We start from the raw sequence: 21,995 nt of genomic DNA on the forward strand, positions 1-21,995 counted from the left end.
CGACTTGCCCAGCTCATCAGAGCCAATCAAACGTGGTCAGTGCCTCAATGCTGGGAATGTTGGTTTGGTTGAGAATGCTGGTGTTAGCATTGGTCGTACATCTCTCTCCTTCCATTGGCCACAGGTTGCCAAAGAGAATTATTAATTGCCAAGTGGCCACAAACACCCACCCAGGATCTAACTACAATTTACCCACTAACATGGCCCTTCCCAGGCACAGGTTAAAAATCAGAGATGACAGAAAGAGTGGGCAACAAGGCCCTCAAACAATAACTTAAGGGCCTCAACTCACCTCCCAGCAGGGAGGCTATCCTCAACGCTCTTGTCCTGGCTTTAACTGAGAGAACAAGTCTCCACCCCATTATAGGGTCCCATCTACCTCCAAAACTAATCTTAGGAGGGAGCATCAAATTCCACATTACGTTAACATTTTTGTTTGATGATCCTTTGTTCTGAATTTGGAATATTGGAATGTAACAAGCACTAGGCAAGTACAAAGAAATGAAAAGAAGATGTGATGTGTGAGAAAGAACAAAAGGGAAGGTCTCTAAAGAGGAAGGCAAACTTCAAATACTCAAAAAAGGGATAATAATGCAAAGCAAATAGGAAACAAAAAGATGGGTCTTGGAGGAGTAAATGGAAATAAGGGAATCACTACTATAACTGCTGTCCAAAATTGGTAACATAAATTGCTCTCTGAAAGTTATAATACAGTGTTGAGGCTAGAAGATTGCAAAGTATCTAATCAACAATTAAGTCCTGTTTTTTAAGCTTGATTTACACCAAGGTTCACTAGAACAATGTAGGAAGTCTAGGACAAAGCAAGAGTTGGGGGTGGGGAAGGAAGAATAACGATGATGGATGGCAAGAAATGTGATCCTTTTGCTTCATTCCTTGAAGTTAGGTGGTGAAAAATAGAACTGGAGCCAATCTTTACAATGGTATGATTCAATTTGGAAAGGGTGCACTGATAAACAAGACCCACTTGTCCATAAGCTTTCAAAAATGTGCAAATACTTAGGGAGTCCTCAACAGCATCGCCAGGCACCATGAAGTCTCATGGCACAGAACAAGCATGGGAAAGGAAACCTCTTGCTGATTATTACGTATCATTTTCCCCTCAGCTGATGGATTAGTGCTCCTCCATTTTGAAAGGTATTTGGAGGAAGCACCAAGAGTGGCAAACTCACACTATGTACTGTGGTTGGGGGGAGTGGTTTGACACCAGCACTAGGAATCAAGCTGGTAGAGGCTTAAAGGGCATTGCTGGTAGATTAGGTCTGCTGAGGGAACAAATAAATTGGAAAACGTACCAGACCTCATCCTCACCAATCTGCTTGCTGCTCTTTGTGGAAATTAAGTCCTGCCTTCACACTGAGAATACAATGCATCATATTGTGTGGCATTATCACCACACTAAAAGTGACTGACTTCAAACGTATCCAGCAACTGAAGACTAGGCACCCTTGAAGGAGTGTAGCCATCAACAGCAGAATTATATACCAAGACAATCTGCAACCCCACGCTTGGCATATCCCCCTCTCTACCATTACCATCAGGTCAGAAGATCACCCCTGGTTCAATGAAGAGCGCAGGACAGTACTACTTTAGCCAAAGGGAAGAACAATAAAAGACACCACTTCAAAACCACTGGCCACCTATTCTCCATTCGACAGGACCGATTCAGTATCAGTGAAGCAGTTTCACCTGTCATGTTTGCATACTTTACCTAGCATATACTTTATCATATCTAAACACTGCTTCTTAACAAACTGAAACAATCAGAAAATTGCTACATCATTAACTGTCTATATTGGGTACAGTGTCTGTGATCACAATTCCCTAAAATCAACACTTCCTATACCAGTTTTGAACTGGAGAGCCACCCAGAGTATTCTTAGTCACTCATATTTTTCATATCTGATCAATCAGAGCCTCTTTGTGAAAGAAAAGGACAAATGACATACAGCTTCTACATAAGCATTTAGAAATGTTTTTAAGGGCTCTTGTGATAGTGTCCCAACCTTGAGCCAGGAGGCCCAGATTCAAGCCCCATCTACTCTACAGGTGTGTAATAACATTTCTGAGCAGGTTAATAAGTAAACATTGACATTTGTTTTACACATTTCAATTTTTCCCCTCAACCTTCTTACCTGAAATCTAATTGAATCCTATTTCTAGCATCAAAAGGATCAGCTAGTGTCCTACTCCAAAACCACTGTCAAAAACCCCTTTCCCAGCTTTAAGGCACCACCCAGCTAGGATCGAAATTTAAACTTTTTCCAACATCTTTACGCCAGGTAATTCACAGATCCTAAACTGAACAGAAGGTATGTATCCTTTTCACTCTAGGCACAGTCACACCAGAGTGGTTTTATACTTATTTATTACATTCATAGCATTTTTATTCACCAATGTAACACATAGACAGTTGATTATTGATGAATTACATGAACAAGAACTAAACACAAGTGTTCTTTGGCTTATGGAATCTTACCAGGCTGGATGTTTTCTCTAATGATGGTCACGTGATCATCTCGGTCTGGTCTTGTGTGTTCATGCCAAAATCCAATCACATGGCCCAGTTCATGAACTACGATCCCAAACTTATCACAGTTTTTGCCTATGGATATAGCCTGAGGACCGTTACCACGTCTACCTACATAAGAGCAGCACCTGTCAAATGTAAACACCATCAGTTACAGAGTTCTCTACAATTCTGCACAGAACATTTGCCAGTTCCAAATACCATCAACAGTATTGTTTGTCTTTGTTAATTATGCTCTGATGGTATATTTGGAGTCTTAAATTTTGTACTCATATGAAGACCATAGAGTCCACAGAATAGAATCCCTAGTGTATAAACAGGACATTCAGCCCAACAAGACCACATCGACTCCTCAAACATGCCACCCAGACTCACCGTCCTACCCTATCTCTGTAAGCCTGAATTTCCCATAGCTAATCCACCTAACCTACAAATCCCTGGGCAATATAGCTTGGCCACTCCATCTAACCTGCACATCTTTGGAATGTGGGAAGAAACCGGAGCAGCTGGAGGAAACTCCATACAGACAGTTACCCAAGGCTGGAATTGAACCCAGGTCCCTGGTGCTGTGGGGCAGCAACACTAACAACTGAGCCAACATCCACAGGCAAGATAATAATCCAATATATTAAAAAAGAGACAATGTGTTTCACGAAAAAAAGTAGATTTTGTTCATAATCATCCATAATGATTAAACTGTGAATAATCTGTTGATAAACCTCCACTGTTTAAATCACAATTATACTTCCTCAAATATGAATAGCACATTAGCAATCCACTAACAAAATGTACCTGAATATAGACAATCACACTGCTGCTGTCAAAAAAAAAAGCTTAATTCAATTGGATAAAAGCTACCCAACAATGGAACACAAATGCACATCAGCCGCCAATGAATGGATGCAATTTTGATTCTCTACTCCTTTGGGATCCTACTCTTGCTTGTATATTTGTACGCATGCACCAAACAACATCAGGAAAGGTACTCACCAGAAGTAAAGCGATAAATAAAAACGTGGGTTCAAATTCCACCCCGGAGACTTAAATGCAACTGAGGTTGATATTTCAGGGCAGTACTGAGGAAATGCTGTGCTGCCAAGATGCTACCGTTTGAACTGTGGTCAAACAGTCCTCTCAGGTAGGTGTTAAATATCCATGACATTATTCAAAGAAAGAGGGGTTTACTCTCTGGTTGTTTTCACCATGCCTTTTGTGGAACTGGTGTTGAACTTAGCTCTGTAGATGCTGATGGCTATAAGCACCTCATGGATGTCCATTTGTGAGTTATTTGACCTGTTCAAGGTCTGTCCAATTTAGCACAGCAGTAATGTCACACATGATAGATGATATGCTTAAGGTGAAGACAGGTCTGTGATGCCACAATGACTCGTGCAACCATTCTTCAGGGCTGGGGGTAGGTGTGGGGGAGCTGCAGATAAAGTGAGAGGTGGGAGCAGGGTGGTGAAGTGGGGATAGGTGACAACAAGTGGAGGGAACGACCTGGTTGGTCAATGGGAAGAATGAATCTGGTTGGTGGCAGAGAGCAGTGGCAGGGAGGGGAAGGGGCTGGGGATGGAGGTTATTTGAAATTGGAGAATTCAAATGTTGAGACCTCCGGGCTATAGGGTGCCTAGACGGAAGATAAGGTGTGATTCCTCCAATGGGCACTGTGGGTTGTTTTGGCCATGGAGGAAGCCAAGGATGGTCATGTTGGAAAGGGAGTGGTTGGGGGAATTGAAATGGGCAGTGATTGAGAGGTCCAGTCAGCCCCTGTGGACCCAGACGTGTTACTCAATAGGCCGCTCCTTGAGTTTACCTTTTTGTCTACCCGATGTAGAGAAGACCATGTCGGGAGCACCTGAGGCAGTAAACTAGGTTGGAAGAGAGGCAGGTGAACCGCTGTCACACTTGGAAGGACTGTTTGAGACCCTAGATGGAAGTGAGGGGGGTGATGTACGGGCAGCTTTTGTATCTTCTCTGGGGGAAGGTACCTGGAGGTTCAATGGCGGAAGTGGCATAATCCAAGGACTGTTTGAGAGAACGATCCTTACAGAAGGCAGAGAGGGGTAGGAAGGGGAAGATGTTCTTGGTGGTGGAGTTTATTTGGAGTTGGCAAAAGTGTTTGAGGCTGATGCTTTAGATGTGGAGACTGGTGGAGACAAGGGGGACTCTGTCTTTGTTGTGTTGGTAAGTTTAGAGCGGTGGAATGGGGAATGGAGATAGTGCAGCGGAGGGCTGTCTGGATGGCAGAGGGAGGAAAAGCACATTGTTCAAAATAGGTGGACATCTGGGATGCTCACGAGTGGAATGTCTCCTCGTCTGAGCAGATGCAGCGGAGGTAGATGAGTTGGGAGAATGGGATAGAATTCTTGTAGGATACTGGCTGGGACGGAGTGTAGTCCAGCTAGTTATGGGAATCTGTAGGTTTGTAGATGTCCATCTGGAGGTTGTCACCAGAGATGGAAATGTGAGGTCAAGAAAGGGGAGGGAAGTGTCCAAGATGGACCAAGTGAATTCGAGGGCCGGGTGAAGTTGTGGGTGAAGTTCAGTCTGAGTGCCGGACGCTGCACTGATGCAGTCATTGATGTAACGATGCAAGAGTTGGGGTACAGTACCTGTGTCAGTACTGAAGAGGGTCTGTCCGATATAGCCAAAGAGGCAGACATAGCTGGAGCTCATCTGGGTGCCCAAGGCCACCCCTTGATTTGGAGAAAATTGGAGGAGTTAAAGGAAAAGTTATTGAGGGTGAGGACAGTTCAGTGAGGTGAAGGAGGGTATTTGTGGAGGGGAACTGGATGGATCTATTGAAGAGGAAGAAGCAGAGGGCCTGGAGGCCATCCATCCTTGTGGGGTATAGACATGTATAAGGACTGCACATCCATAGTGAAGAGAAAGCACTGGGTGCTAGGGAACTGAAAGTTGCTGATATGGAGAGCGTGGTTGGGTGTAGGTAACAAGCGCCTGAATTAAGAGGCAGAGGATGGATTCGAGGTAGGACCAGATGAGCTGAGTGGGGCAGAAGCATGCTAAGACAATAGGTCAGCTGAGGTGGTTGGGCTTGTGGATCTTGGGATGCAGGTAGAATCAGGCAGTATGGGGTTGGGGGTTATGAGTTGGAGGCAGTGGAGGGGAGATCACCAGAGGCAAATGAGGGCACTGGTGGTGTCTTGGAGTTTGGACCGATGAGTTGCGGTGGGACCATGGGCAAGGGGAGGTAGGAGGTGGTGAGGGAGAGTTGGCGTTCGGCCTCAGCAATAGAGGGCCGTCCTCCAAGCCACACCTGCCCACCTTTGTCAGCGGGTTTCATGGTTAACCGGGGGTTATTGCAATGTGCTGCATGTTTGTGGGGGGGGGGGGGGGGGGGGGTGGGAGGGAATGGGCGGTTGAAGTGGGTGAAGGGAGTGTAGAAATTGAGGTGGCCTATGTCACATCAGCAGTCCAAAATGAAGAGTTTTTCTGGCAGGTACAGTTTCTCCTACCGATACAATCTGCAACAGGTAAATTGGTGAGGGCAAGTAGATTTTTCCCTCTTGTTGGTTCCCTATCTGCTGCCGAATCACCCACTCGGTCACCAACAATGTCAATAGCATACAACTAAGTGGCGAATACAGATATGGGTGGCACAGTAGCAGAGTGATTAGCACTGCTGCCTCACAGCCTCAGGCAATTGTCTGTGTAGTTTGCACATTTTCCCCGTGTCTGCGTGTGTTTCCTCCGGATGCTCCGGTTTCCTCCCACAGTCCAAAAATGTGCAGGTTAGGTGAATTGGCCATGCTAAATTGCCCATAGTGTTAGGTGAAGGGGTAAATGTAGTTGGGTGGGTTGCTCTTCGGAGGGTCGGTGTGGACTTGTTGGGCCAAAGGGCCTGGTTTCCACACTAAGTACTGGATTAGTGGTGCTGGAAGAGCACAGCAGTTCAGGCAGTATCCGAGTAGCTTCGAAATCGACGTTTCGGGCAAAAGCCCTTCATCAGGAATCCTGATGAAGGGCTTTTGCCCGAAATGTCGATTTCAAAGCTTCCTGATGAAGGGCTTTTGCCCGAAACGTCGATTTCAAAGCTACTTGGATGCTGCCTGAACTGCTGTGCTCTTCCAGCACCACTAATCCAGAATCTAGTTTCCAGCATCTGCAGTCATTGTTTTTAACCTTCCACACTAAGTCATCTAATATAATCATATGTTGCAGTTTGAAATGGGCTGTCAAGGCTCAGAATGAAGTGATGTCAGTCACTATGATCATTTGGAGAGTGTCTTCAATGGAAGCTCAGCGGTTTTCTACCTTTCCTGTTGGAATCTCTGGGGAAACACTTTGCAGCAGCAACAGGAGAGGTGAACAAGCACAGAAGACTGGTACAAATGATTTACACAAGGATAATTTTTAATTATTTCTGATTAGATTCCCTACAGTGTGGAAACAGGCCCTTTGGCCCAACAAGTCCACACTGACCCTCCAGACTTATTTCCCTACAATTACCCCTGATTAATGCACCTAAAACTATGGGCAATTTAGCATGGCCAATTCACCAGACCTGCATATCTTTGGATTGTGGGAGGAAACTGGAGCATCCAGAGGAAACCCACGCAGGCACAGGGAGAATGTCTATGTGGAGTTTGCACAGTCACCCGAGGTGGGAATTGAACCCCGGCCCCTGGCGCTGTGAGGCAGCAGTGCTAACCACTGAGCCACCGTGTTGCTGTTGGTTACAGATGGAACTTAAATGTTTGATCATTTCATCCTTCATTTCAGATTTAATACAAATGTTTAAATCTATAGTGAAGTGAAGGCACAAACATTCAGGTTATACTGAAAGATTGTGGTGATAGGAATGGCAGGATTATTATTTCTTGACTGTGGATAGGATGGTTTAGTTAAGCTGTCTTGGAAGAATTGCACTTTAGGTGGTCTGGCAGGCAAGGACACTGTTAATCAATGCTATTCCTGCTCTTCCTCCTTCTCCTGCTGCCCACCTGTACCAAGCTCTGGTACTTCATGAAGGCAAAAATGAAATATACTATAGATAACCACAGACCTGGAACTCCCATCAGGTTATACTGTAAAATCCCTTCAAAACTTCTCCAGGCAACAGAAACATTATTGGAGTGTGCCAACTGATTGCTCAATGATATTTCTGGTGGTGCAGCAGTCTTGCTGTGAGCCAGCTCTTCAGTTTTGTGACAGGAGCTATGAGTTATGTCTGAAGGGGATCACCCCTGGTGCCAGAAGCCAGCCTGTAAACATAAGGCCTGATTACAATAAGGAAGAGACAAGATTGGTGCTGAGTCGGTGCATGATACCTGCTATTAAGAAAAGGACACAGATCTGCATGGTGTACTCAGCCTTTGGTCATGAGCAAGCTTAACATTATTGCCAAGGTGACAAGCTGCTGATTGGTAAGATTCATGGTGATGTTGGTGCAGTTTTGTAACCTTCCCTGTATGCAAAGTTACTATGAGGGGAAAGCAATTGCTCTCATGTCCGGTTTCTCTCAGCCACTTTACAAAATACACGTTTTGTTCCTCCTGGCCCAGAGAACCTCTGTGAACTCCTGGTATAAAAGTGAAATCTAAATGGTGTACTGTTGTTGATATCAATTCATGTGGTTTGCTGCATAAAACATGAAGGCCACAGTTGACAATGTTTCCCAAGTTCAGGGCTCAAGTTGTCAGTTGGGACAATTACCTCTGTAATTAGTGCTAGAGACCTTGCTACACTAAAACATTGCATTGGAGAAATACGCTGAAAATTAACTGTAGATAGATTTGCCTGCTGGGCAAACACCTCATACCTCCTTTCCCAGGACTGGATTTTACAGGATGAGTAAGCTACTTGCTCTCCATGGAAAGAAGGTCGACCATGAACTGATGTGCCCAGAAGAACCTTCCCCTGCGGCCATAAATGCTGGGATTGACTAAACCAGCTCACGGTGGAGACTCTGCTCTTAATGGAGCAAGTCCCACCCTCAAACGCTGCCAACCAATCCAGCAGTCTTGACAGTAGCACAGGCTACTGAGAATGCAAAAAGGAGCATAAAGAAAGTGGAGGGCTGCTGGAGACAGACACTGCCCAGGCATTTAAGGTGACAAAGAGATCAGAGAGCACAGGGTATGTGGATGGGGCTGAGGAGCCTGGTTTTGGAGGGCAAGTATAAAGGAATGAAGGGAGGGTTGACATCTTGGGGAGATGGGGTACAAACAATGTACACTGGCCATCCCTAAATGATGCACACAACTTCATTCCTGCCTTTCCCTAAAAAATATGCCTTGGCTAGCCCTGCACACACTAACCATATGATGGTCATGGGCAGTAGATAGCCTGGGTAAAATGGCTTGGTAACAAGCTAAATTGATCCTTAATTATTTATTTAAATATAGAAAGAATACTACTGATAATGGCATCCCCCACCTAATGCATTCTGGGGACAGTTCTGGCATGGAAAGGAAGGTGTAAATTGGGTGACATTCATATATTACACGCAATCCATTCCCCCTTCCTGAAGTATGCCTTAAAATCCAGCCTCAGCTTCTCCTGTCTCCTTTACTGTCTTCTTGACTTTCTAACTTCAAAGGTAGCTAGACTACCAATAAGGAATAGATGCACAAGTAGGCAGTGGAACCTCCCAGCCTGCCCCACACTCAGCAAGATCATATTGATTTGCCTCAAGCTCTTGACTCCTGTTTTGTGCCAGCTCAGCAAGTAGTTAACTCCCTAATTTTTCAAAACTTACAGATTAGTAACTTTAATTTGAAGAACGCTATAAACAATTCCTCAACAACAAATGTTTGATTTCAGAGAAGGTTATAGAGGCTGACCAAATGTTCAGAAGTTAGCCCAGTAGTCTGAAGGAACAAACCAGCAGCTAACCTGGCCATGGATCAGTTATTTAAATAATGTTGTTGAAGGGTCCTTCCCACCATTGGTACAAATTGTCCAGTGTGTTTTCATGTTGCAAATCAGGCGCTGGGGTAGACCAATATCACAGAATGTCCCCAGAACAATTAAGGAATCCTTATTTAAGTGCCTTTTGATCACTGTTTTACATACTACCAATTCGCTTCCAGGCACCCAATGAGCAGCCTGATCCAACTTATTTCCACCACAAAGTGAATATGCACAGTCCATCTGCATCTACTAGACCAAGGCTTCCCAGCATATGGATCAGGAGTGGGGTCACTGGTGTAATTTTGAGGTCAGGAATTCCCAGACATGGAGTTCTTCTTGCCTTCTTTCTGCCCCATACGCTTTCTCTCCTGCATTATCACCTCTCCCCTACACTGTCAGCTCTTATCAAGGGGTTGCAGCAATTTTAGAACCTTAATATAGAGCCATAGAGTGGAAAACGTTTGGGAAGCACTGAAAAAAGGCAACGTATCAGTTCATTCCTCACCCTAGTGCGAAAGGGCACAGCTGTTGTTGTTCTAATTTACAAAGTTCTGGGTACCTGATCTTTGCCAAAGCAGCAATTTAAGAATGAGAATTGGCCACGGGACAGGAAGAAAATAAACAATTGTTTCTGTACACAACATGATGCTATCCCCACAACAATTTTTATGTGTTTACACATCACGTGAAAGTGGATTCAGGTTTGGTAACTATACACAAATGGTAAAGTTTTCGAGGAGAAAGTGAGGACTGCAGATGCTGGAGATCAGAGCTGAAAATGTGTTGCTGGAAAAGCGCAGCAGGTCAGGCAGCATCCAAGGAACAGGAGAATTGACGTTTCGGGCATAAGCCCTTCTTCGGGAATGAGGAAAGTGTGAAAAAGTGTGTCCAGCAGGCTAAGATAAAAGGTAGGGAGGACGGACTTGGGGGAGGGGCGTTGGAAATGCAATAGGTGGAAGGAGGTCTAGGTGAGGGTGATAGGCGGAGTGGGGTGGGGGCGGAGAGGTCAGGAAAAAGATTGCAGGTTAGGAAGGCGGTGCTGAGTTTGAGGGATTTGACTGAGACAAGGTGGGGGGGAGGGGAAAATGAGGAAACTGGAGAAATCTGAGTTCATCCCTTGTGGTTGGAGGGTTCCTAGGCGGAAGATGATGCACCCGATGTGGCCTCCTCTATATTGGGGAGACAGGCCGCCTACTTGCGGAACGTTTCAGAGAACACCTCTGGGACACCCGGACCAACCAACCCAACCACCCTGTGGCTCAACACTTCAACTCCCCCTCCCACTCCACCAAGAACATGCAGGTCCTTGGACTCCTCCATCGCCAGACCATAGCAACACGATGGTTGGAGGAAGAGCGCCTCATCTTCCGCCTAGGAACCCTCCAACCACAAGGGATGAACTCAGATTTCTCCAGTTTCCTCATTTCCCCTCCCCCCACCTGGTCTCAGTCAAATCCCTCGAACTCAGCACCGCCTTCCTAACCTGCAATCTTCTTCCTGACCTCTCCGCCCCCACCCCACTCCAGCCCATCACCCTCACCTTGACCTCCTTCCACCTATCGCATTTCCAACGCCCCTCCCTCAAGTCCCTCCTCCCTACCTTTTATCTTAGCCTGCTGGACACACTTTCCTCATTCCTGAAGAAGGGCTTATGCCAGAAACGTTGTTTCTCCTGTTCCTTGGTTGCTGCCTGACCTGCTGCACTTTTCCAGCAACACATTTTCAGCACAAATGGTAAAATTGCCTGTCAGCATTGATTAGTGGGAAACAAAGAACAACAAGTTAGTCAAGATATAGACTAATCTTTAGATTAGATTAGATTACTTACAGTGTGGAAACAGGCCCTTCAGCCCAACAAGTCCACACCGACCCACCGAAGCGCAACCCACCCAGACCCATTCCCCTACATTTATCCCTGCCCCTAACACTACAGGCAATTTAACATGGCCAATTCACCTAACCTGCACATTTTTGGGCTGTGGGAGGAAACCGGAGCACCCAGAGGAAACCCACGCAGACACGGGGAGAATGTGCAAACTCTACACAGTCAGTTGCCTGAGGTGGGAATTGAACCCGGGTCTCTGGCGCTGTGAGGCAGCAGTGCTAACCACTGTGCCACCGTGCCGCCCACTTTACTGAGCCAAACTCTCACAACAGCAGCCTTAAGGAGTATTGAATAAGGACCAAAAGCTTATAAATATGTATTATTTAAATGCTAGAACCTAAAGTGCCACCAGGGTCTTAACACTTAACATATTTGTCTGATGCCACTTTCTTTATAATTTTAAATGTACATTTTAATGAATTTAATGAAATAAAAATGCTAACTTGCTGGAATTCCGTGAATAACATTTATATAAAAACATGTCAAGGTGCTTGTGCCTTGGTAAGCAACAATATAATTTCAAGACCTCAGATTCACTTTCTAACGTTTTTTGCAGATTCCATAACTAACCCATTTTTCTTCCTGGCCTGTGTAGTTCAGTCATGCAAAACATTGGATTTGATGCTAATACTCTACACCATGCCAAAGCCCAACTCTTAGCATTGCAACAAGAATTACACAACCATTAAGACAGGCCTCCTACCAGAAGCACCAAGTTGCTGCAGCTGTGCTTCAGAATTTTGTAACAATCCCACATGTCTGCAGAGTACTGGCAGAGAGACACCATACCTGTCGTTTTTTTTTTCTTCTGGACAACAATTTATGGAATGTCATGCAAAAGTTGAAAATGCGAAGTTAACAACCATTCGTCAAACAGATGCTGCACAAAAGAATATCTTACCATAACTTCTTCAAATTAAATTGACTGAGAATAACAATTGTACGAACTGGAGGTTGTGCCTCCAAATAATCAGTCTACCACTCCCTGCTGCATCGGAGCAAAATACAGCATGAGAGAAAGAGAGAGGACAATGTTGCATTTTTTGCCGGAAGAACTTAAAACTTGGTATCCACATTTGACTTTAATATGGATAAGGGATTAAGTTTAGGTTTTCCATCTTATACAGTTATAGAACAATTAATTTGCAAGGACCATGCAATTGATTTTATTTATTGATGGCCAATGACATTTCTCGATCTCTGGTCAAAATCTAAAATTGTGTGCACTGCTTAAAATGGAACATGCGCAGTAAAGAAGCAGTAAATGCCAGTCAAATGTGAGTGTCATTTCCATATGGTGCCATATGGTTGAAGTAGTGCCCCATGATTCATCTAGTCCGTGCAGGAACATGTAGTAGTTTATTTCAAAACCTATTTGTAATCATAGTTAATTCCACTTCATGCTGTCATTTTGATCAATGGTGTCAGGCAAAGATCAACAAATTGCTGACAGTAAATCATGCCAGCACACTCATTTTATGTTTTTGCACCTTGCCAAAACTATTTCTTTTCAGCTGCACAGAATAAAATAAATGGTAGCGAAAGGGATTATAGCTGAGAAAATCCCAAGAAGAATGGCTGAGAGATGCTTGCTAAACAGATTTTGGCCACTTGTCACAAAGAGGTCTCTGTAGTTCTTGGCCTTCTTTTAAGCAGCTTAAATAACGCTCTGAGGTAACATTACAGAACACATAATGAATTTACACCTTCATGCATATGTGGTCAGGCCTATTAAAAATTTAAATCGCCAGCAAAGGAAACAGCTTTTGCTTACCCGCAAGGCCTGTATGTGAAGACAATGTAACTCTCTTCATCTACTCGCTCAATGAAAGTAACACATGTGTGTTTCTCCCAATGCCGCATGGCCTGTTTGAACATTGCCCGCTGGCTGCCTAGAGGAATCAGATCACTCGTTGAGAAATTGTGTCACATTTTCCAAACATTAGCAAAAGACACTTTAGAAAGCAATTCTTTATAAAATCAACTAAACTCACCATACCACAACCCCATTTATGCTGGAGTGAACAGCAGATATGTAGTACAATTATACATTTTGTTATATAAAAAAAAAACGGCTCTTATGTAATTGTGATTAGATTGACTTTGTGCTTATAATTCTTTGCAAACATGTTGACATTGAGACACAAAGTGCAATGCAAAATTGTGCCATCAGTGGAGACAATTTCATGTTGACACGTTTCGGCTCTAACATAAAAATATCTATGTCAATTGTGGTTAGGGTGGGACAGAGAAGGTGAGAGGAGAAGAGAGGAGAAGAAGGGAGGAGGGAGGAGGGAGGAGGGAGGAGAAAGGAGGAGGAGAAGGGAGGAGGAGAAGGGAGGGAGGGCGAAGGAGAAAGGGCAGCTCAATTCTCAATTTATACTTTAAAAACTTGCATTTTTGTAGCACCTTTCATGGTTGCTAATGAAGTACTTTTGGAAAAGTAGTCACTGTTGTAACAGAAGAAATGTGGCATGATATCTGCACACCTCAAGCTCCCACAACCAGAAACTTGATAACGAGATACCACTTTCGTGACCGTGATTGAAGCAAAAATTTGTTCACGCATCAACCTTAGCCACCAATACCTCATTCCACCCAACATCCAACAGGAAATTTTGCTTTGCATGCAAAGGGGCTATGACTAAACATCTCATTTAAAAAATGAGAACTCCAACCGTGTGGGCGGCACGGTGGCACAGTGGCACAGTGGTTAGCACTGCTGCCTCACAGCGCCAGAGACCCGGGTTCAATTCCCGCCTCAGGCGACTGACTGTGTGGAGTTTACACATTCTCCCCGTATCTGCGTGGGTTTCCTCCGGGTGCTCCGGTTTCCTCCCACAGTCCAAAGATGTGCAGGTCAGGTGAATTGGCCATGCTAAATTGCCTGTAGTGTTAGGTAAGAGGTAGATGTAGGGGTATGGGTGGGTTGCGCTTCGGCGGGGCGGTGTAGACTTGTTGGGCCGAAGGGCCTGTTTCCACACTGTAAGTAATCAAAAAAAAAATCTAATCAACCATACAACCACACTGCATTGGAATGTCAGCCTTTGTATTTATGCTCGAGTGGGGCTTGAACCTGTGACTCAGAGGCAAAAAAAACAAAGTCACCTATCATTCAAATAAATTGTAATAAACTTTCATTTAATGTTACCAATTTAGAGGAAAAAACATTTTAATGATCCTTCATAAATGGCAAGGCTGATTGTAATGATGAATTTTTTGAAAAATTTTCCTACATTCTTTTATATTGCATTCATATTTCAGGAGTACTTTTGGAAGTGGGATGATAAACATATTTCTCAATGCAGAGGACGCTATGGGTGGGTATATGAACAAGGTGGTTTCATTTCCTGTCCCTGAATATCACTGGCAGCAAAGATAAATAGTTGCCACTGGAACCACTTGCCATCTGTTCTGACATTTTATTCTGTCTGTCCATTGTCCGAAGATATGATTTTTCCATTACTGATCCAGAAACTAGGCTCGGCACTGGCCAGAACAGCAGCACGAATGCAACTTGAAAAGCCTGTAGCTGCACAAGCCCTGTTGCATGTACAGTAGATACATTGTTCCTGTGGTTTCAGAATACCTCAAACTTCCAGTGCAAATAGAATATAAATGACGCTATTTATTCCATACATTTCTTTAGGCTTTTTTTTTTGGTTTTCAGCAGGAGGAAGAAAACGGTCAAAATTTAAGACAGTCCAAGTAGGCAATGGATTGTCATTTCTAAACGTGAACACTGCAGAAAGAGAAATAAACATAGTCACCTCCCAAATTCTGACAAACCATTCAAATTCTTAACATAGAATGCATTCGGTGGCACAAGCATTTAACTGCAACTCTATCACCTTAATATGCTATATAGCAGAATTGTTTGCCTGGAATCATACAGTCATAAAGATAGATTAGAATGGTGTTGGAAATGCACAGCAGGTCAGGCAGCATCCCAGGAGCAGGAAAATCGACATTTCGGGTAGGAGCCCTTCATCAGGAATCAGAAAAGGTTCTCCTCATCTCTCTACAATTCCTGATGAAGGGCTCCTGCTCTAAACGTCGATTATCCTGCTCCTCGGATGCTGCCTGACCTGCTGTGCATTTCCAGCACCACTCTAATCTTGAATCTAATCTCCAGCATCTGCAGTCCCCACTTTCACCCAGTCATAGAGATATACAGATGGAAACAGACCCTTCAGTCTAATTCACCCATGCTGACCAGAAATCCTAAATAAATCTAGTCCCAATTGCCAGCATTTGGCCCATATCCCTCTAAACCATTCCTATTCATATACCCATCCAGATGCCTTTTAAATGTTGTAATTGTACTAGTCTCCACCACTTCCTCTGGCAGCTCATTCCATACATGCACCACCCTCTGCATGAAAAGTCTCCCCTCAGGTCCCGTTTAAATCTTTCCCCTCTCACCCTAAACCTATGTCCTCCAGTTTTGCATTCCCCCACCCCAGGGAAAAGACTTTGTCTATTTATCCTATCAATGCCCCTCATGATTTTATAAACCTCCATAAAGTCACCCTCCAACACTTCAGGGAAAATAGCCCCAGTCTATTCAGCCTGGAGACCAGTATAGGAAGACATCCATGATTTAATATTTCCAATGATGATAATTTAGATTTGAAGTATTTTTGGAGCTTTACAGTCACTATCCTCAAAATTATACTCAGAAATGTAGGAGTGGGCCATTCAGCCCCTCAAGCCTGTTCCACCATTCAATGAAATTATGGCTGATCTGTGGCCTAACTCCATATGTGTGTCTTAGGCCTATATCTCTTAATAGCTTGGCTTTACCCAGTTGACTCAAAATTTGCTAGAACTTGTCTGTTTTCTGTAACTTCGACCTGTTCCATCACCCTTCAGCTCAAAGTTACTTAGAGTCATAGAAATGTACAGCAGAAACAGAAACAGACCCTTCAGTCCAACTTATGTATGGTGACCAGATATCCTAAATTAATGTAGTCCCATTTGCCAGCACTTGGCTCATATCAGTCTAAAGCCCTCCTCTTCATATACCCATCCAGATGTTTTTTTAAAAGTTGTATTGTACCAGCCTCCAGCAGCTCATTCCATATACGTACCACCCTCGGTGTGAAAAAGTTATCTCTTAGTTCCCTTTTAAATCTACCCTACAATTTGCTAAAAGTATGAACTGATAATTTTACTGAGCTGTGCACTTCATGGGATATTTCTTCCTGGGTCAAGGTGCTGGATGATATATACATTACTAATGGTAATAGTGCATGTTAAAGCTGCTGTTATTTTGTAATTACAAATCTAGGTCACCTGAATGGGACTAGTGGAAACGCCACATTTCCACTGCTAGTAGCCTATCATTGACGTTAAAATACTCAAGGGACAATTAATGCTGAGACCCGGAGACAAATTCAGATTCAAGTTACTTTTGAAGTTACATGTTCTCCTAACTAATGCTTCTTAATGTTTTGCAGGCAGACTTAACTGAAATACTTCTGGATGCTTTGTGTAGGCCAGCGAAATAATTCCAATATTGAAAAGCTATCAGCAACTGTGAGGGGCATAAGGCTCCAGCAAAATAACTCCTCAACATTATTTTAAAAAAACGGCACATGAAGGACTGTTCTATTGTGGATCCGGGTGACAATGTCAATGGACAACTTCATCAGAACTAAGAAGTCAGTGCTAGAGGACCATCTCAAGAAATGGCTTGCAACATAAATGGAATTAGTAAAAACAATGACTGCAGAGGCTGGAAACCAGATTCTGGATTAGAGTGGTGCTGGAAAAGCACAGTAGTTCAGGCAAAATCCGAGGAGCAGAAAAATCAACATTTTGGGCAAAAGCCCTTCATCAGGAATAGAGGCAGAGTGCCTGCAGGGTGGAGAGATAAATGATAGGTGTTGGGGGTGGGGAGAAAGTAGCATAGAGTACAATAGGTGAATGGGGGTGGGGATAGAGGTGATAGGTCAGAGAGGAGGGTGGGGGAGGGTAGCAAAGAGTACAATGGGTGAATAGACAATCAACCACACTGGCCTGTGGCCCAACATTTCAATTGCCTCTCCCACTCAGCTGAGGACATGGAGGTCCTGGACCTCCTTCACCGCCACTCCCTCACCACCCGACGCCTGGAGGAAGAACGCCTCATCTTCCGCATCGGAACACGTCAACCCCAGGGCATCAATGTGGACTTCAACAGTTTCCTCATTTCCGCTTCCCCCATAGTTCCAAACTTCCAGCTCAGCACTGTCCCCATGACTTGTCCTATCTGCCTATCTTCCTTTCCACCTATCCACTCCACCCTCCTCTCTGACCTATCACCTTCATCCCCACCCCCATTCACCTATTGTACTCTTTGCTACCCTCCCAGCAGTGCAGGGTTCCCGGACTATCAGGTTAGAAGCTGTGGGTGGGAGATCTCTTCAGGTGATGGGGTTCTGTATGGTCTGGAAGATGATGGTTTGGTGATGGGGGGAGGGGGGGGGGTGAGGTCATGGTTGAGGGGGCGGTAGGAGGAGGTGTCTTAGAGTTGGTGCCCGGTTTCAGCGGTGTAGAAGTCACGCAACAATGAATTTAATACACGCCATGACGTCGAACACTTCTTCCGCAGCCTCTTCCTCCGAGCTTACTTTTACAATCAGGACTCCCGCCCACCTGCAACACACTCCATTTACCTGGACACCCTGTGCTGGCCTATTACCTGCACTCGATCTCTTCATTTCCAACTGCTGCCGGGACATTAACCACCTCAACCTGTCTACCCCCCTCCCCCACTCCAACCTCTCATCTTCAATGCGCAGCCCTCCACTCCCTCTGCTCCAATCCCGATCTCACCATCAAGCCAGTGGATAAAGGGGGTGCAGTGGTAGTTTGGCGCACTGACCTCTACACCGCTGAAGCCAGACGCATACTCGAGAACACCTCCTCCTACTGCTCCTTCGACCATGACCCCATCCCCCAACACCAAACCATCATCTCCCAGACCATGCACAACTTCTTCACCTCAGGAGATCTCCCACCCACAGCTTCCAACCTCATAGTCCAGGAACCCCGCACTGCCTGGTTCTACCTCCTTCCCAAGATCCACAAGCCTGACCACCCTGGCCGACCCATTGTCTCAGCATGCTCCTGCCCCACTGAACTCATCTCTACCTACCTCGAAACTGTCCTATCCCCCCTAGTCCAGGAACTCCCCACTTACATTCGAGACACCACCCATGCCCTCCACCTCCTTCAAAACTTCCATTTTCCCGGCCCCCAAAGCCTCATCTTCACCATGGATATCCAATCCCTCTACACCTCCATCCGCCATGACCAGGGCCTCCAAGCCCTCCGTTTCTTCCTCTCCCAAGGTCCCCAACAGTACCCTTCCACCGACACTCATTCGTTTGGCCGAACTGGTCCTCAACCGTAACAATTTCTCCTTCGAATCCTCCCACTTCCTCCAGACCAAAGGGATAGCCATGTGTACCCGTATAGGCCCCAGCTATGCCCGTCTCTTTGTTGGCTATATAGAACAGTCCATCTTCCATAGTTACACCGGCACCACTCCCCACCTCTTCCTCCGCTACATTGATGACTGCATTGGCGCCACGTCGTGCTCCCACAAGGAGGTTGAGCAATTCATCAACTTCACCAACACATTCCACCCTGACCTTCAATTTACCTGGACCATCTGACACCTCCCTCCCCTTCCTGGACCTCTCCATCTCCATTAATGACGATTGACTTGACACTGACATTTTTTACAAACCCACCGACTCCCACAAATACCTGGATTACACCTGTTCCCACCCCCCCCCCTGCAAAAATGCCATCCCGTATTCCCAATTCCTCCGCCTCCGCCGCATCTGCTCCCAGGAGGACCAGTTCCACCACAGAACACAGCAGATGGCCTCCTTCTTTAGAGACCACAATTTCCCTTCCCACGTGGTTAAGATGCCCTCCAACGCATCTCATCCACATCCCGCACCTCCGCCCTCAGACCCCACCCCTCCAACCGTAACAAGGACAGAACGCCCCTGGTGCAACCTTCCACCCTACCAACCTTCGCATAAACCAAATCATCCGTCGACATTTCCACCATCTCCAAACAGACTCCACCACCGTGGATATATTTCCCTCCCCACCCCTTTCCATCTTCCGCAAAGACAGTTCCCTCCGTGACTACCTGGTCAGGTCCACGCCCCCCCAACAACCCACCATCCCATCCTGGCACCTTCCCCTGTCACCACAGGAATTGCAAAACCTGTGCCCACACCTCCCCCCTCACCTCCACCAAAGGCCCCAAAGGAGCCTTCCACATCCAAGGTTTTACCTGCACATCCACTAATATCATTTATTGTATCCGTTGCTCCTGATACGGTCTCCTCTACATTGGGGAGACTGGACGCCTCCTAGCAGAGCGCTTTAGGGAACATCTCCGAGACACCCGCACCAATCAACCACACCACCCTGCGGCCCAATATTTCAACTCCCCCTCCCACTCAGCCGAGGACATGGATGTCCTGGGCCTCCTTCACCGCCACTCCCTCACCACCCGACACCTGGAGGAAGAACGCCTTATCTTCTGCCTTGGAACACTTCAACCCCAGGGCATCAATGTGATTTCACCAGTTTCCTCATTTCCCCTTCCCCCACCTCACCCCAGTTCCAAACTTCCAGCTCAGTACTGTCCCCATGACTTGTCCGACCAGCCTGTCTTCCTTTCCACCTATCCACTCCACCCTCCTCTCTGACCTATCACCTATTGTACTTTCTCCCTACCCCCACCTTCCTCCCCCCCCATTTATCTCTCCACCTTGGAGGATTCCTGCCTCTATTCCTGATGAAGCGCTTTTGCCCGAAACGTCGATTTTCTTGCTCCTCGGATGCTGCCTGACCTGCTGTGCTTTTCAGCAACACTCTAATCCAGAACATAAATGGAATGTCAGTCTGGACAGTTCTTCTAGACAGGAATGGAAAATTTTTAGTACCTCTGGTACATTCCCAGGAAGGAATGCATTGAAAGAGTCACGAACCATGCTGGAAAGCAGATGTGCCAGGTCCCAACTTTACATCAGAAATTATTTATGTCATCTTAAGGGAAGGAGTCTGTAGTGACTTTGGTCTGTATTGGATCCTCAGTTTCCAGTCCACCTTGGCAACTTGCTGTTGCTCACAGCTCGGTGTCATTTCTGTTAGCAACACTGAGGGTCATCTTCCATTCTTCGCTCCTCAGTGCTGGCTTCTGCCTCTGTCACGCAATTGCAGGTTGCCCTCTGCTATCTCAGCTCTTCCTCCTCCATGCTGCATTCTCAACAATGCATCAAACCCATGAAATGGGAAGTCAAATCTGTCCCCTGAAGGAGCTGATAACAAGTTTGTTCATGGCCTTAAGCAGCCAGTTAAGTAGTCAAAGTGGGTACCCTCTTCAATCAAAGCAGCCTGAACATGCCTGTTTCACATTGGAAAACTGGCACATTCGACGTTGAGAAACAGCAGTAGCCTGAACTGTGCCTAAACTAGCCCCAATAGTGCAAAATCCATAGCGGTGTCTAACTCAAAATAAAGGAGGTCTTGGGTAGAGGGTGGAACCGCATCAGAAGGTCCAGATTCCCAGCCTCACAAACAAAAGAATGAATAGCTCATTAACAGTCATATGCCATGTGAAATTAGGCTCTACTGACCAATTGCGGACGTGGATCCTATCCTGAGGGATACAGCCACAACTGTGAAGACAGAAATGACATTTTATTTAAAGTGACTAAAATAGAACCCCCTCAAAAAATGAGGTGAGATAAGAGTACAGTGATAGTAAGCAACTTGGCTCCAGGAGCATTATGGTCAAGTTCAATCATTTCTTCAGGAACATGGATTCCCATCATGAATGAGTAGCTAGTGATAAAGAGTTAGGGCCTGGCCAATTTTCTCTACAATGTCCATTTGCACTGGGGCCAGTGGCCTGAGTGAGGTCAGGCAACACAACACAAACTGAGTATTGAGCCTAATCTGTTGTAATTAGACAGTTCACTTACTGACTTGCTAAACAAGGCACCAAGCACTGGGGAAGCTCATAATTCTCTTTTCTGTTTGATGAATAAGACCCAGTCAACTTTTGGTCAATAAATGCACTGAAATGTTAATTTAGACTTAAGTAGAATATATGAAGCAGCAGTGACGTAAAACTGGAGCAAGTCCCATTCAAACCATCTTTTCAACTGCTGCAATCAGCACAGAGGCCCAAAGTAGGCAACAGACTGCCTGTATCTTTCAGGAATCAAGTCCTCTTTAATTTGTAAGCCACAGTCCTATCGTTTATACCCACAAATTTAATGGGCAATTTATTTTACATAGAACCCCTACAGTATGGAAACAGGCCATTTTGCCAAACAAGTCCACACCGACCCTCCGAAGAGTATCCCACCCAGATCCATTCCCCTATGCATCCCTGAACGCTATGGGCAATTTAACATGGCCAATCCGCCTCATCTGCACATTGTTGGATGGCGGAAGGAAACCGGAACACCCGGAGGAAACCCACGGGGAAAATATGCAAACTCACACAGACAGAGACCAGAGGTTGGAATCAAACCTGGGCCCCCGGTGCTATGAGGCAGCAGTGCTAACTACTGAGCCACCTTGCCCACATTATTCATGTCTCAACCTGTTTTGTTGCATTATACAATAGAAGAGGTACCACAGCTGTGAGCATTA

The 21,995-nt window shown here is 45.4% G+C and overlaps 1 protein-coding gene across 4 annotated transcripts in view; it reads right to left on the reverse strand.

Annotated features, from left to right (window-relative positions):
• Window positions 1-21,995, reverse strand: part of LOC140480468 (tolloid-like protein 1) — a 339,587-nt gene that overhangs the window by 156,212 nt on the left and 161,380 nt on the right. For all 4 annotated transcript variants that reach the window (XM_072575408.1, XM_072575486.1, XM_072575570.1 and 1 more), the window contains 2 exons: window positions 13,087-13,204; window positions 2,498-2,676 (listed from right to left, as the gene is read on the reverse strand). In XM_072575408.1, coding sequence (XP_072431509.1) covers window positions 2,498-2,676; window positions 13,087-13,204 — 297 coding nt within the window. The remainder of the gene's footprint in view (window positions 1-2,497; window positions 2,677-13,086; window positions 13,205-21,995) is intronic.

This window comes from Chiloscyllium punctatum, chromosome 1 (assembly GCF_047496795.1).
Source record: "Chiloscyllium punctatum isolate Juve2018m chromosome 1, sChiPun1.3, whole genome shotgun sequence".
NCBI classification, from domain to species: domain Eukaryota; kingdom Metazoa; phylum Chordata; class Chondrichthyes; order Orectolobiformes; family Hemiscylliidae; genus Chiloscyllium; species Chiloscyllium punctatum.